The 15,514-nt window shown below is 45.6% G+C and overlaps 2 protein-coding genes across 2 annotated transcripts; one reads left to right on the top strand and one right to left on the bottom strand.

The window, feature by feature from the left end:
* Positions 1-4,461: 4,461 nt before the first annotated feature.
* PtA15_1A960 (uncharacterized protein) lies at positions 4,462-7,572 on the top strand (the record flags this gene model as incomplete). Its single annotated transcript, XM_053166042.1, has 4 exons — positions 4,462-4,761; positions 4,844-6,029; positions 6,114-7,175; positions 7,508-7,572. 4 exons carry the CDS (start codon positions 4,462-4,464, stop codon positions 7,570-7,572), a joined length of 2,613 nt encoding a protein of 870 aa, XP_053017173.1.
* A 4,456-nt stretch (positions 7,573-12,028) lies between these two features.
* PtA15_1A961 (uncharacterized protein) lies at positions 12,029-14,953 on the bottom strand (the record flags this gene model as incomplete). Its single annotated transcript, XM_053166043.1, has 9 exons — positions 12,029-12,410; positions 12,526-12,792; positions 12,878-13,825; positions 13,917-14,236; positions 14,304-14,403; positions 14,468-14,626; positions 14,717-14,778; positions 14,856-14,876; positions 14,942-14,953. 9 exons carry the CDS (start codon positions 14,951-14,953, stop codon positions 12,029-12,031), a joined length of 2,271 nt encoding a protein of 756 aa, XP_053017174.1.
* Between the last annotated feature and the right edge of the window lie 561 nt (positions 14,954-15,514).

A 15,514-nucleotide genomic window follows, 5' to 3' on the forward strand; every position in this document is an offset into this window, starting at 1 on the left:
AAGCGCCTGCAAGTCGGCCACCGTGTACCGAACGAGATCCACTTGACCCCATCGCTCGAGCATCTGTTCTTTGAGCGCTGGCCAGGATTTGCTCGTGTAACCGCTCATGTCCCAAACGGCGTCCTTGAGATCCTCAGTGCCGAGAAACGACGTCACTTGAAGAACCATATCCTCCTCCGAAGCCCCATCCAAATCGGCCGCGAGCTCATATTCTCGAAGAAAAGCCTCAACTCGCGTGCCCATGAACTTCAAAGACCGGTCTTGAGGTTTGATCTTGACTCGCCAACTAGCGGGTTGTCCAGCTGGTGAGTCTTCCATCTTGTTACGCAGCCGGAGAGGGAAACGGGGAGTCGAAAAAAAAATAGGCGATCGGATCCGGGGTGGCTCACAGCAGTGGCAGATGTAATGCTTGACGACTCGTAGATAGAAACCCTGGAGGTGCAACTTTGGATGGAACTTGCTTTTGTTCCTCCAAACCTCCGCGAACAAAAAAAACCAATTGCCTACGACGCCCGAAAGAGTCGTCCAAGATAAGGATCTAACAAACAGAGAAGAAGAAAATCCGGAAGAAAGAACCGGAGAAACACTGAGATAAAGGATTTGAAAGAGAGAGCACCTCAACCGCCGATCGTCTCGAAATCCGCAAGGGCGAGACTGTAAATCTTGAGGTCGCTGGTTCGATCCCGGCTCGGGGGACCAAATGTGGAACTCCGACCGGTGCTGGGCCGTCGGCAGTTACTGGAAGGGAATGTGCGCTGCTAGGCGCTGCCTTCGAGGTGGTCCGAGGGAGATTCTAGGATTCGAGTGACAGCGGAAGTTTTTGGGGGGGGATTTGTTATGAGACGACGGGGGGGTAGATTCCCGTCGGCGGTAATTTGTTTTGTTGAGGATCTGAGAGAAGCAGCCGGCGAACTGGGCCGGGAAACGTGATCTAAAAGAAGAGGGGAAAGGATCGGCGCAGGCTGAGAGGAATGACTCAGAAACCCCGCGAGTATATCTGAACTAGGATCAATAAGCTTTCTGATTCGAAGTGACGAGATGATCTGATAAAATTTGGGTTCAGACGAAGTCTCATGCCGTCCCCTGCGCCTAAGCTCCGAAGAACTTAAACTTCAGGGATGATGACAATCTTGTGACAGGTCATCACAACCACCCGCGCGCCTACGCGCGCGCCACAACTGAAAAGGAAAGGACACAACAACTAAAAGGCTAAGAAAAAAAAACCAACCCACCACACTCTAACCATCCAACGCGCGCAGTATGAAACAAAAGAGGAGACAACATGAAAGAAGAATTGAAACAACAAAGGAAGAAAAAGGAGGAGTAACAAACATCTAAGAAAATAAGATCAAGGAGCCAAAAGAAAGAAAATCCGCCAGAAGGAAGCCGCTGGTCCTGAAACGCCTTGATGATTCCACCGCGCGCGACGCGCGCTGATTGATCTTGAGGACCCGCGAGCTGATGTCTTGACATCTGAAAGCTTGAGAAATCCGCCGCGCCACAGGCACCACGTAAATAGCCACCACAGCGTGTAATCTCACAAATTGCAGGGGAAAGGAGAGCTAGCTTTGAGAGATCAGTATCTCTGCCATCTACAACTGAGGGAAAAGAGGAGGAGAGATGAGAAGAGAGAAAGAGGACATACCTAGCTTTGAGAGATCAGTATCTCTGCAGAGCTAGGTAGGTGAGGAGGAGCCAGGACTATATGGGTCCTGCTCTGTGTCTTGTGATATTTTTGTGACACCTTGGGAGGGGGCTCACAATATGTCACAGGGCCACAGGACAGGCGCCACCCCTGGGGTCTATGTGAGCCGCATAGAGATGGCACTTGGCACCCGCCGGCGGGTACCCACCACACTTCAGCACATAATTCTATGCGCTTGCAGGTACCAACGGTGCAACAAGTACAATACATGTAATTGTATTTCACTGTATCATATTGGAAAAATATCAAAATAAATGCATCTGTATTGTAATTTTTTCCAAAAACTGTACATATGTATCATTGGAATTGTTGGGTGAAACCAATACAAAACGTATTTATTGTAATTGAATGTATCTGCATGAAAATATGATACAATGTATAGTCTATACAATACATGTATTGTAATTGTTGCAGCGTTGCAGGTACCCATTGCGCCCGTGCAGCTCCCTGCATGTATTTTTACTAAAATGGATCCCCTGGCACCCGCGATGGGCGCCTGCAGGCGCGTAGAATTATGTGCTGAAGTATGACAGGTACCCGCTGGCGGGTGCCAAGTACCATCTCTAGAGCCGCAGCTTCACAACTCCAAACCCGCTTTCCGGCCCTTGGGCCCCCAACCCCAGGGGAGCTCTCAATTCCCGACCGGTACATATCCGCGCGGGTATCCGCTCACACACGGAGGCATCCGCCAGCGGATACGGATTCCAGAAATTGGGAAAAAACGGCCTTGGATACCCAAACACAAGCGGGTATCCGGATTCAAATCAACCACCTCTATCACAGGCTACCTAGCTGTGGGGGCAGTATCTCTGGGAGGTACCCAGTTACCACACCTCTTTTTTCAAAAAAACTGGCACCTCATACCGCACCCGGCACCGCCGGACGGGTGCGCAGCGGGTTCAAGGGGTACCTGCCAAGTGGTGCGGGGTACCCCCCAACAGGTACCAATTGTTCATCTTTAGGGGAGGGGGAGGAGTGGGGCTACCAGGATTTGAACTGGGGACCTGCATGCCAAGAGCAGCTTGCAAGGGGTTGGCAATGGACTTCCCCCATAAATAGACCATCTTGGCCTCTTGGGTCATCTGACTTGATTCCCTTGCTTTGGGGGGCCTGGGTTGGCGCAAAGCACCCTTGCACAGAGCGTGATCTCCAAAGGAGGGACTTGAAGGTACACCACAGGCTGAATGGGTTGTCTTGGGGATGCATGTTGGGAGGTCATTTGGATGCAACTCCTGTGGCAGAGCAAAAAGCATCCCCAGGATTCAAATAGTCAAACTACACGTTGGACATCTTTTCAAAATTGTCCTGAGGTTATCTTCTGGATGCTAAAAAGCCATCCTCAACTGCATCCTCAGGATGCATGTCTGCCCACCAAGACCACAAACAAGCCTAGACTCAGGCAGGATTGAACCACCAACCTCTAGCAACCCTGCTGGAAATCAATTGCCTTCTGCTACCCCCTGGTGACATTAGAGATGGCCATTTTGCACCTGTTGCTGATGTCACCGTGACATCAGCAACACCCCCACACCCGGGAGCAGGCAACCACATGAGCTGGTCAGCAAGCCCAAGAGGTTTAGGGACAGTACTGGCTGCTTTAGCAGCAAGGTGGGTGGTGTGGGAGAGCTTACCAACTTGCCTATCAACATTTCTCATGCGGAGGTTGCATGTGAAGTCATACATAATCCATGTAGCTTCACAAATTCCTCAAAGTGATCCTTGGGACACCTTGATAAAGAGTGTCATGAGGATTGGTGTTCAAAATCCTCCTCAGGACAACTTTTCAAAGTGTATCCTGATGATGGGTTTTTCTGGGCTCAATGATGCATCCTTGGGATGCTGTTGGTGCAGATGGGTCCTCAGGATGCTTGTGAGGGGGACCAATGGTGACATGGGTGTCCTCAGGACAGGGGTTACTTTTAAACAAAAGAATCCTTGGGACAGGCCCAAATATTAGATACGGGTCCCTTGGTGTAATCACACAATTTTGGCATGAGGGATTTAACCCTTTTGGTGGGAGTATCCCGTTCCCCTTTCCGGTGTCTTCCCCCTTCAATTACTTCACACCTGTGGCACCAGATTGAAAGCCTGAATTTTCTCTTCCTTTTGGTGCCAATCAAATCTTTTTTCCTCCTCACACTGTTATCCCTTTCCCATTTTTGAGTGTTTTGCCACAACTGTGTATGTGAATTCCCCAAAATTCCATGTGGATTCAATTAAGATACAGAATTCCATCCTCCAACCACCTCCGCTTCTGGGGGATGGCAAGACTTCCCCTTTGGTGTACTTTGCACCATTTCCAGAGTACATTGAAGCTGAGATGCTCAGCTATCCTCAGCGCTTCAGATCGCTGACTCACAATGAGTGCGCGCTGTGTAATGTCAATTTGATTAAAAAAGTTGGCCAAAAGCCACAATTTTCCTGAAGCTCTCACGCGGAAGAACCCCGAAAACTCATTAGTTGGGATTTGGGAATGGGAGATGCTTCGCATTGGGGTGCCGAGGTGCTCTGCACCCCCAGTCGCGCGAGGCTTTTAAGTCAGTGGGTCATCCTGATTAGCTAGTTCTCTGTCGCCTACATCCCACGAGAACCGATTCTCGCAAGAAACAAACCAGCACAGGGCGTGTTGGGATAGAATTTACATGAATACAAAAGGGTATGTCTGGATGTCAATATTTTCGCCTTGCGCGCATTTACTCAAGACTGACCGTTGGTTCAATCTCTGTAGACTTTCAACCATCTCGTGAGAGTAAACGATGGACCTATCGACGCTTGCAAGCCATGCCCAGAAGTTATCGGCACGACTGTCGGAAAACTTGGCCGAACGCACAAAGGATCTCGGTCTAGATCCGGAATATAATCTTTCCAACCCATCTAGCACTCTCAACAACAAGCTTCCGATCTTGGCCCATGCCCAGGGACTCTTAGGAAACTCAACCCCTTATTGGGAGAGACTGAGTGAGCTCACAAGTGTCCAGGGCGAATCGGAGACTAAGAGGTTATTGGGCAGTAAGTCTGAATCTGATCGAGTCGAAGGTTTAAAGAGAGTCACGGTTGTATGTGCTTTTTCGATTAATTCAATAGAAAAATGGACAGGAGCTCACAATCTTATTTGCTTCTTCCCTTTTGATGATCCAGCTCATGTGCCGAAACAGACCGGTACTTTCATTTTTCCCATTCGTAACCAATTGTCTTCATCCGTCAACTTCATCGACGGCCAATGGATCGTACCACTCAACTGCTTCACATTCCTTCACGATCAGACATCTAGTCTCAATTTACATCCTGCAACATTCTCATCTGTCGCCCGATCTTGCCCTACTATCAGTGAATGCCTGGCAAAAGGATTTCTCAGATTCAAGTCCGATCATCCGCGCCCTTGCTTTGAAAACTCTTGCAGGAATGGCTCTCGAATCCGTCTTACCTCTCGTCGTAGTCACCATCAACCGGTTAGCAAATGATCCGAATTGGTTCGTCAAACGGACCGTCGCCGAAGCCTTGATTACAGTCCATCAGATGGACCCAGAGACCTATCGGGAAAAGTTGATCGAAGGACCCGTGGAACGCCTCTTGCAAGATCGGTCCCCACTCGTTCTTGGTGCGGCCGTGACAGCATGGGAGGCAATCTGCCCCGAGAGGTGGGATCTACTCCACCGGCGATTTCGGCCGCTGTGTTGGACCCTTGTTGATGCAGACGAAAATGGACAACATGTGATCATGCGTACCTTAACTCGATATGTACGGGTACACTTTACCAATCCAGAAAAGCCCTCTGATTCCAACACGCCGTTAGATCCAGATCTCGAACTGTTTTTGAATTCCGTCACCACACTCTTCCAATCTCGCAGCTCTTCAGTCGTCGTCGCTGTCACGAACGTCTTCATCTTTTTGGCTCCCCTGGATCGTCTAAAGACGGTCGTCCCAGATTTGATGAGATTGGTTGAGGAGAAAGCATCTGAGCGCGAAGATGAATCCCTCTTGGTAGTCCTGCATCAGGTTTATCAGATCATCAAATTCACATCCAACAAGCTGAAAAAATCACACTTGTTCTCGGACCATCTTAGCAGCTTCGGGATATGCTCTACTTCGGACTCCCAAGCAGTTAAACTCACTAAGCTGAAAATTTTAACAACATTTTTATCTCTCAATGATCGGAGCGTCCAGCTAAGAATTCTGTCGGAACTGAAATTCTGCACCCGAGATCTTCATGAAGAGTTTGCCAAACAAGTTATTCAGACAATTGGTCAAATGATTATGATGACCACTGCCAAAGTACAACAAGAAGCCTTGGGCGTGTTAATCGAACTGGCAAAAACTGGTCAGAGTGAGTACCTGGAATCGAAATTTCCTGTCTACACACTTGACATTTAAAGGGTTATACTCAAGACGTCATTTCTTCTTTTTATAGTTAAACAGAGATGCAAATCGGTCGAAATACTTCGGGCCCTACTGTCCTCAGATCTGAGGACTATCACCGCCATATTGCCTGATCTTCAAAGGCTCAAGGGAGATCTCATTCAACTACTTGTCCATAACAAGATCCAGCAGGACAGCGCTCGAGCCAATATCTATCGCTTGGTTTCTGAGATTGAATTTCGATCGGAAACTCCCAACCCCAGTTTTATACATTTTTACAAATATTCGATTTGGAACTTTGTGAACGAAGGACTTCGATGCAAGTTTCAGATCCTCTCACTGGTATCCAAATCGTTGCTGATGATCACAATACGGAGACAACAAGATGACGCATCGATGTCTTCAGTTTTGTTTGATCAGCGCCGGTCGTATCAGCTAGGGTTTGATCATCTCATGCGGCTAGCACGATACGACACCGACTTTATCGTCCGAGATCGTGCACGTTTCTTACAGGGTCTACTAACGTCCACTCAAGGCCTGACACTTGAAGAACCAAAAGAGTTTGGATTGGTCGAAGTCCATGAGCACGACGAGTATCATGACGAGACAATCGCTCTGCTCGACGAACACACCGCCTTCGCTCGAGGTCATCACCTCTCTTCTGGACATGAGCCTTCCTCCTGCAGCATCGACCAAGAACCGATGAAGAAAATCGGCCTTGAGGAGTTGAAGAAGATCTTATTTCTTGATCCCTCATCCGAGCCTGTCAATATGGATGATCATCAAGGGCAAAGTGACTTTGAGGCAAACTCGTTAATTCGGATGGCAGGATTGAACTGGGGCGAGAGAGGGAATTTTAACTCCGGCAGTTGGAGGTATCTGGATTGGAATACGGTTCCGGCTTGGTCCCAGAGCGCACTGGATCCAATGTTGAGAGAGCCCGAGGACGGGCAGGAGAAGAGTCAAGGCCCATCGACTCAGCACCCCTCAGCCTTCCACCAACGTGTCTCGAATCTGTCCGGAAGTTCGACGAACGAGCAAAAGAGGATGGGTGGCCAATCGAAGTTCAAAGAGAAAGTGGTCTTAATCCCCACAGGCTCTGACGACGAGCTCGGTTCCACTATTGCTAGACCTTCAGGGGCCGGTGGAAGCGGACACAGGAATCTCGAAGATTTCTTGCAAAGTAGTGCGGATGAAGATAGTGACTCGCAGGAAGAAGACGAGGATGAATCCGGGGAAGATGAAGATGAAAGTGGAAGTGAAAATGAAAATGAAAATGGCCACGAACATCATTGACCCCCACAATTAAAACAAAGAGGGGCAACACATCAGCAGAAGATTTATTCTTTTACTCTCCTTGACATTTCTCATGTTTATTTGATAGTTATTTATTCAATTGTCCTCTTTACCATTAAACATTGTTGTTTTTCATACTGATATTACTAGAGCTTAGGTTGTTTTCCCTTCATCTTGATACGGGCTCAGTCATCCCTCAACTTCAGCTAGAGTGATCAAAACTGTATGAGAGCATATATTGTCATACTAGGGGACACCATGTACAGTGGGTCATCTAATGTTTTTGGCACTGCATTTTTCATTGCAGAAGCTCAGGCAACAGACCCAAAGTCATGGGATTGGCTGCAGAGGTGTAAAATAAGTTCCCAAGAATGATTATGACAGAAAATAAAAATAAAAATGAAAAATATCAAGTGTGAAAATTTTTCGATTTTGTGCAAATTTCTCAGAATCTTTATTATTGCTCAAAGCAAGGAGAGAAAATTACAGAGCACAGTATGGCATGTGACAGGAATGATAAAAAATGAAAAAAAAAAACTGAGACCATCTTCAATTATTTTTGTTGGATCAAATAAGGCCCCGTTTGGCTGCAGCGTTCTACGTGATAAATGGGCTTATTTATCACGCGCGACCCCCGGGGGGTCAAAGTTTTTGGTGGAGACGGGGGGCAAACTTTGGGTTGTGCGTGATAAATTTGCACATTTATAATCACGTATAACGCGGCAGCCAAACGGGGCCTAAATCTGGTCAAATTGGTGTTGATTTGGCCTGCAGGTGCCAACTTCTATTTCAAATGGGTGGATACCTCATTCACCCAAAAAATCATTGAAAATGGTCTCAGTTTTTTTCCATTTTTTATCATTCCTGTCACATGCCATACTGTGCTCTGTAATTTTCTCTCCTTGGTTTGAGCAATAATAAAGATTCTGAGAAATTTGCACAAAATTGAAAAATTTTCACACTTTTCATATTTTTCATTTTCATTTTCTTTCTGTCATAATCATTCTTGGGAGCTTATTTTCCACCCCTGTAGCCAATTCCATGACTTCAGGTCTGTTGCCTGAGCTTCTGCAATAAAAAATGCAGTGCCAAAAACATTAGATGACCCACTGTACAGTGCCCTACCAGAAGTTTATGGCTGTTCCATTATACTCTTTTGGTTACCCCTGGTCATAAACAATTGGACCTGTACATGTTTTTATGGATCATTTAGATTATTCAGGGTTGCACCTGGTTGCACAACTCACAGTTGACACCAATAGAATGATAGGTCAAAGGAAAGAAAAGATAGCCAAGGCTGTATAGCTCAAGTGGTAGAAGCTGATCAAGTGTCTCAAACATTGTAAGGAGGAACAGATTGACTTGTTGGTATATCTTGTAATCAGTTTTATTGGAAATCAATCTTTGATTCCATAGTATGATAGTTTGTGTATGCTGCCCATTATTCATGTTTTATATGAGATGGAAAATCAGGGATGTTTCAGACCTCCCTTTTGTGAAATATCATAAGTTGTAACAATTTTAACTTTGAGAACTGGAATTAGAGCTGCTTAAAAACACATGGGGTATGTCAAAACTCAGATTTACTTATTAAGTATCCAAGGGGCTCACAGAACTCAGAAATTTCACCTCTATCTCACTTGTTTCTTCTGTAGCTGTGTGTTATAAGCTGCACCAGCGTGCCATAACCTATGCCGGGGACATGTCACCACATTGTACACACATGTCAAAGATCCTTGTAATCAGGAGCAGCTGGGGGAAGATCATTACACTTTCCCCATCTAACAATCTACATACTCAAGAGACACGACTACACTGCAAAACAAACTATGTCAACTGTGAACAGTTGACATGCAGAAACTCCAAGGAAGCTTATGGTGTTACTCCAACCTCTCTCAAAGTTTAAATCAACCTAAGCTTCAATGCACAGTCACTTTGCACATTGCACAGTGACTGCCAGAAAAGGGCATTATTTAACTAGTTACAATGGATTGGCAGCTTGGCTGGAGTATCCTGCATGTCAACTGTGAGCAGTTGACCCAGTTTCTTTTGCAGTGCTAGAAGATCCAGCCTCTTCCCTAGTCATACCAATACACTGTTGGGTATCTTGTGGTAACTGGTATGTTTTTCAAAGGTGGATGTTCCTTAGATTCATAGTGTGTAATACCATAGGCCATCTGTGCCCAATTTCTGTGAAGTGACAAACTAAAGTGGATTTTGAGTAAGCAAAGATAACAACAAGAAATACACTTGAAAAGAGAAGAAGAACAAAATGTACCTAAAGGCAAGTAAAACTGGTGGTTGGTGTACAAGGGACAATAGAACACACAGGACAAAAAGAAGCAGAACCAAAAGAAAGGAGTCAATATCATGTGATTGAAGAAGTCCACAATGGAAAACATACTGGGCTTTGATTTGCTCAATGTTGATGGACTTCAGGGTTGGTGGTTTGTTGATTAGAAGGGAAAGATACAATGAATGCGGCAAGAGTTGAGAGATGAGATTTGCAAGAGTCAAAAATAAAAAAGAAGATATTGAAGAGTGTTGTAATGATCAGGTGATAGAGAATCACAAAGTTTGATAGAATGAAGGGATCAACTGAAGATTGTCAATAATGGAGGAACAGCTTATATGTGAGATTTAGAAGATATAAGCTTAATTTCAACAAATAGTGTTGCAGGTTCACGGGAGAAAGAAAGGAGGATCAATAAGCAAAGAGCTTATATATATGATAGTCAAAGGTAGGAAGGACCAAGCTTAATTCTTGCAGGGAGAATTCTTGCGGGAGCAAGTATGGGAGGACTGAGTGAAGGCCAATTGAAATATGATGTCATGAGAGGGTACAAGCGGAAAAGTACTTGAGGGATGGATTGTGGACATCAACAATTTTCAACTTCATAAAATGAGTTGTCTAACAAAGAGTAAAACCCTATTTATGGTGGATGGTGCTTCTGGGCCCACCCATTGTAGCTCCTCCTATTTGAATTCCAGACATATTGGTTAGTCAGGTTCAAGCCAGTGCAAAACATTGCATGACTGATTCAAAACCAAGCAAATTTACAAAGCTTAAAAATCAGGCAATCTCAGTAAAAGAAGTTCCAATGAAATCTGAAGCCCTGTATGACTGGAGAACAGAAGGATGAAGCAAATGAATTGTTCAGAATTGAGGCTTGGCATTTTGTGAGAGAGAAAATGGAAATACAAATTGAAAATAAAAATGATGAGATAGCACCCAAAGATTTTCAACCAGAAAGAGTGTTTTCAATTTTGAAGAGCCACCTGAGAACTTCCCATTCATTTTCCCTCAAAGTAAATTTGCCAGCATGGGCTTTTTTTTTTTTTTTGCTTGCTGAAGAGGTAGTGGGTTTGATTTGAATTTTCCTAAAGCAATCTGCAGTTATGATTTGAAGGTTGTACTTATTTCATCACGGCATAACAATTCTAAAATAAAAATCAACTTTTAAATTTATCAAACCTGACCATCCTGACCTCTTGTGCAACAATGAGCCTCCTCAAGGTCTTGTGGCAAACAGTTGAGTAAGTTTATAGTTCCTTTTGAGACTAAGTCTGCTGCTGTCTAAGCTAATCTTCTTCCGCTTCACCTTTCCTTTGGGTCAAAGTTTCTCACTTTCTTACAGTGAGAGTTGTGCTGAATTGAATCTAGTCAAGTTAGTCAAGAATTATTAATTTATTCTAACAATGTGATGATGGGTTTCACAGGTTTTTCTACTTTCACACATATATTTCCTTTCTTCCTCTTTTTTGCTGTGACACTTGTAGTGTAGTTTGGTCCTGAGGCAGCAGGCAAGGGATTAATTTTCCTCATTCTTCCTCATCAAAAATCTCAACCCACATTCTGTCTCAGGTTAGCTGTCATTTCTCTCTCTTTCCCTCTGTTTTGATCTTTCCTTTTTTTCTCTTTGTGCATGCAATCCACTTATTTTTCCTCAACCAACATCTCAACCCACATTGAGTCTTGATGTCTCAGGTTGTTCATTCAACATACACATGTACATGACTGACTCTGGGAAAGACTGGGTTACAATGACATTGAGGCCTGGCTGCAGACCTGTACACCATGGTTCACAGTTGACACAAGGCCAGCATAATGTGTCTGTCTACCCAACCTGCATGAGCAAGTTATTTTTGCAGGGTGTTCAGAATTGGTTTATGCATGCATTAATCATAAATTCATGAAACCTTTTCAGTGGGATTGTACAATCATATAAAAAATCAAAATTTCACTGCCCAGCATCACTGCCAAATTCTACAAAGCTTTCCCCCATTTCAGGGGCTATCTATTGAATTTACAAATGCCAGGATTCATAAACCCAAAACAAGATGATTGTTAGTATATGGAATATTTCATTTCCCTCCCTTTTTGTTTTGCCTGCGCTGCATACAAGATTGGCCTGTGGTGGCAAGGTTATATGACATGACATGAATGATCATTTTTCAAGAATTTAACAGTATATAAGAAACATTGTTGTTTGTGTCTGTCGTGAGTGTCAAACATGATAGGGGACATTGCTGGTGAAGGAAGAGAAAAAGATGAATACTTGCGAGATGCGGTAGGAACATGATGCATTTGGGTCGATGGAGGCGGAATGTCTTTGATGTTTTTTTTTTGCAGATCAAGAGAATGAAAAGCTCAAGACAAGGCGGATGTGTCTACCAATCAAGAGTTTTGCTGTCTCCAGAGCCGCCGACGGGGACGGGCACTTTCCCGCCGAAGCCGATTCCGTCCAACCATGGCCACTTCTGGGAACGGACAGCTTCATAGGACTTGATCTTTTCGCCGAGTAGCTCGGTCAGACGGATGTCATCGAGACCTTCGACCAGACACTTCTTTCGGAAAGGGTCGATCGAAAACACAATCGAGACCTTCGAGCCCGTCTTCTGGCACGTCGCATTCACCCGTTGGTTCACTAAGTCAACCTCTACATCGTTTCCCTCACTCGCTAGTCGTGCTAATTCGTCCACGTCCTTCTGTGGTAATATTAATGGCAACATTCCGTTCTTAAACATGTTGTTATAGAAGATATCGGCAAAGCTAATTTATCATCCGCCAGAGAAACAAATGCAACCACTCAGCAGTTTGATTTCAAGCTTGGGCTAATGGTTTTCGACAGATGGTTCAAGTCTCAAGAGCTCAAAAAGAGACAGACCTGGTAGTCATGACACATTTGATCCCGAAGTCCAATAACGCCCAAGGGGCGTGTTCTCGAGAGCTTCCACAACCAAAGTTTGGTCCAGTAACGATCAGAATCTTAGCGTTGTTAAACGGTTCTCGGTTTAGAACAAAGTCAGGTATCGATTCTTCATTTCCATCCACGACTCGATAGCGCAGGGAACGGAATAGAGCTTGTCCTAATCCGGTTCGCTTAATAGTCTTGAGGAAGACGGCTGGGATAATTTTGTCGGTATCGACATTGCTAATAAATAGGCCGTTCTGATGTTAAATTGAGAATATCGGAGGGAGGCTAGCTAAGTTGGTTAGGAGACTGATTCGAAACGTACCTGGCTTCTAAAACGGCAGCAATACCCTTCCAGACCTCAAACTTGGGTAAGCCAGCTGGTTTGCCAACAGCTTGGGTAGGAGCACCAGCCGATTGAGCAGGAGCGTCATCCACTGGATGAGATTCGGAGGTTTGATCTTTGTCACTGGGTTCCATCTTCGGAACTAGTTTAGGCTCGTGTAGTCGAGTGGTGGTTTGGATCTTTCTGACATCGGTGAACCGACCATGGATAGCAGCGGCGGCAGCCATCGCAGGGCTCATCAGATGAGTCCGCCCACCGGGGCCTTGACGGCCCTCGAAGTTGCGGTTCGAGGTAGATGCACAACGTTCGCCGGGTTTGAGTTGGTCGGGGTTCATTCCGAGACACATCGAGCAGCCAGCCTCTCGCCAATCAAACCCAGCGTCCTTGAAGATCCGATCCAGACCCTCCTCTTCAGCCTGCAATTTCACTAAGCCTGAACCAGGGACAACCATCGCATAGACACCTTCGGCAACGCGTTGGCTGGGTCCTATGATGGATGCTGCAAGTCGTAAGTCTTCTATACGTGAGTTGGTGCAAGAGCCGATGAAAACCTTGTCGATTTTGATCTCTTCCATCGGGGTGTTGGGCTGAAGACCCATGTATTCCAAGGCTCGGATAGCCGACTTCTTGGCCGCTTCATCCGACATCTGGGCAGGGTCGGGTACTTTTCCGGTGATCGGTACCACATCTTGTGGACTCGTACCCCAAGATACTGTTGGTCCAATATCACCTCCATCGATCTCAACTGACTTATCGAAGTGAGCTCCTTCGTCAGTTGCAAGGGACTTCCACCATTCAATCGCCCGGTTGCGCTCCTCGCCTTTGGGTGCGAGCGGTTTTCCAATCAAATATTCAAACGTCTTGTCGTCGGGCGCAACTAAGCCTGCTCTGGCACCAGCTTCGATGGACATGTTGCAAACACTCATGCTGAAGGGATTAACATATTATTATGAGTTTTCGGACAACTGAATATTGCGTAAAACGACACTTGATTGCTAGAAAAGGGTGGAAGACTGACCGGTTCTCCATCGACATGTCCTCAAAGACCTTGCCACAGAATTCAATGACGTGCCCATTGCCGCCAGAAGTGCCGATGGTACCGATGATGTGGAGGATGACATCCTTACTGGTGACCCCTGGCGCCAGAGTCCCGTTAACCTTGACCTTCATGTTTTTACTCTTCTGCTGTGGTAAGGTTTGAGTGGCCAGGATGTGCTCGACTTCGGAGGTGCCAACTCCAAAGGCATACGCGCCAAACGCTCCATGGGTCGAGGTATGAGAGTCACCACAGCACACGGTGGAACCAGGTAAAGTGAAGCCTTGTTCAGCGGCCATGACCTTTTTGTTAAAAAGAAAAAGATCAGAACCCAAGAATATCTCCGTTCGAATATTCATGTCATCTTACGTGGACAATTCCTTGACGCTTATCCTTGAGACCGAAGTAAGTCAGGCCGAAAATCTTGACATTTTCTTCGAGGGTCATGACCTGAGTACGGGATTCAAACCTAACAACAAGTGATTAGAAAACATTCGTGAAGAGACTGGAGGGGCGGATAAAAAGAGACTTACTCTTTGATGAAGGTAGACACGCTGGTAGCTTGACTTCTATCATCAGTGGGCACGTTGTGGTCGCATGTGGCTAGAGTACAATCGGTCCGTCTGACGCTCCGGCCGGCGTTTCTGAGACCCTCGAAGGCCTGGGGAGATGTGACTTCATGAACAATATGCCTTTTTGGTCAATTGGTTTAATGTTTATTACTGTTGGTATTGTTCTTTGTGATTTGACCAGGTAAAATAGATTGGGTTTGAACTGCTGACCGATCGATGTAAATCAACGCCGAGCCGTCGTCCTTAGCATTAACGACATGTGCGTCCCAGATCTGACAGAAATTTTCAAGCCGGGTAAGTTTTTAGACTGATGGGTGTTTGCCAAGAGGGAGGGTGTCCGAAGGCTGACCTTGTCAAACAGGGTACGAGGCTGGTAACAGAAGAGACGAACATAAACACAGGCATTCGGTCGTCAATGAGGGAGAGAAAGCTTACTTGGGTGCTCATTGCGATGTGATAGTGGTAGGAACTGTGCCGGGGCGCTACGCAGGCTCAAGAAGAGGAGACTAGAGGGGGTCACGGTGCTGTTGGGATGCTGGAGAAAAGTTGCTTCGACTCAAGCTAAGACGACTGGGGAACCCCACCCATAAACGAAGGACCTGTGACAATATGCAGGTCCAATAAAGTCACAAATGTTGAAATACAAGATGAGACAAGTGTGACATATATGAAATAAAAGGCCTGCCGTAACAGGCGGCAAAGAAAATGATGAAATATTTTACGATAACACCGGCCGGAAGGCCGGTAACGTAACAGGAGTAAATATGTTACACCACCGGGTCAGAAAAACTGATCGGTGTTTGTTTTTCCAGCGCATCCTTGATTGAAATGCTGGATTGAGAACTCTTCTGTACACAAATTGAAAGAAATTGCTAGAAGGCAATCTAAGCACAATATTCAAGGCATTTTTAACCTAGTTTTTATATCATCATCTAATCAGTTGACCAATCACCTGAGGTTTAATTGCAGATTTGAGTTGGAAAGAATGTACTTCAATCATGACAGCCT

The sequence above is a fragment of the Puccinia triticina genome, chromosome 1A (assembly GCF_026914185.1).
Source record: "Puccinia triticina chromosome 1A, complete sequence".
NCBI classification, from domain to species: domain Eukaryota; kingdom Fungi; phylum Basidiomycota; class Pucciniomycetes; order Pucciniales; family Pucciniaceae; genus Puccinia; species Puccinia triticina.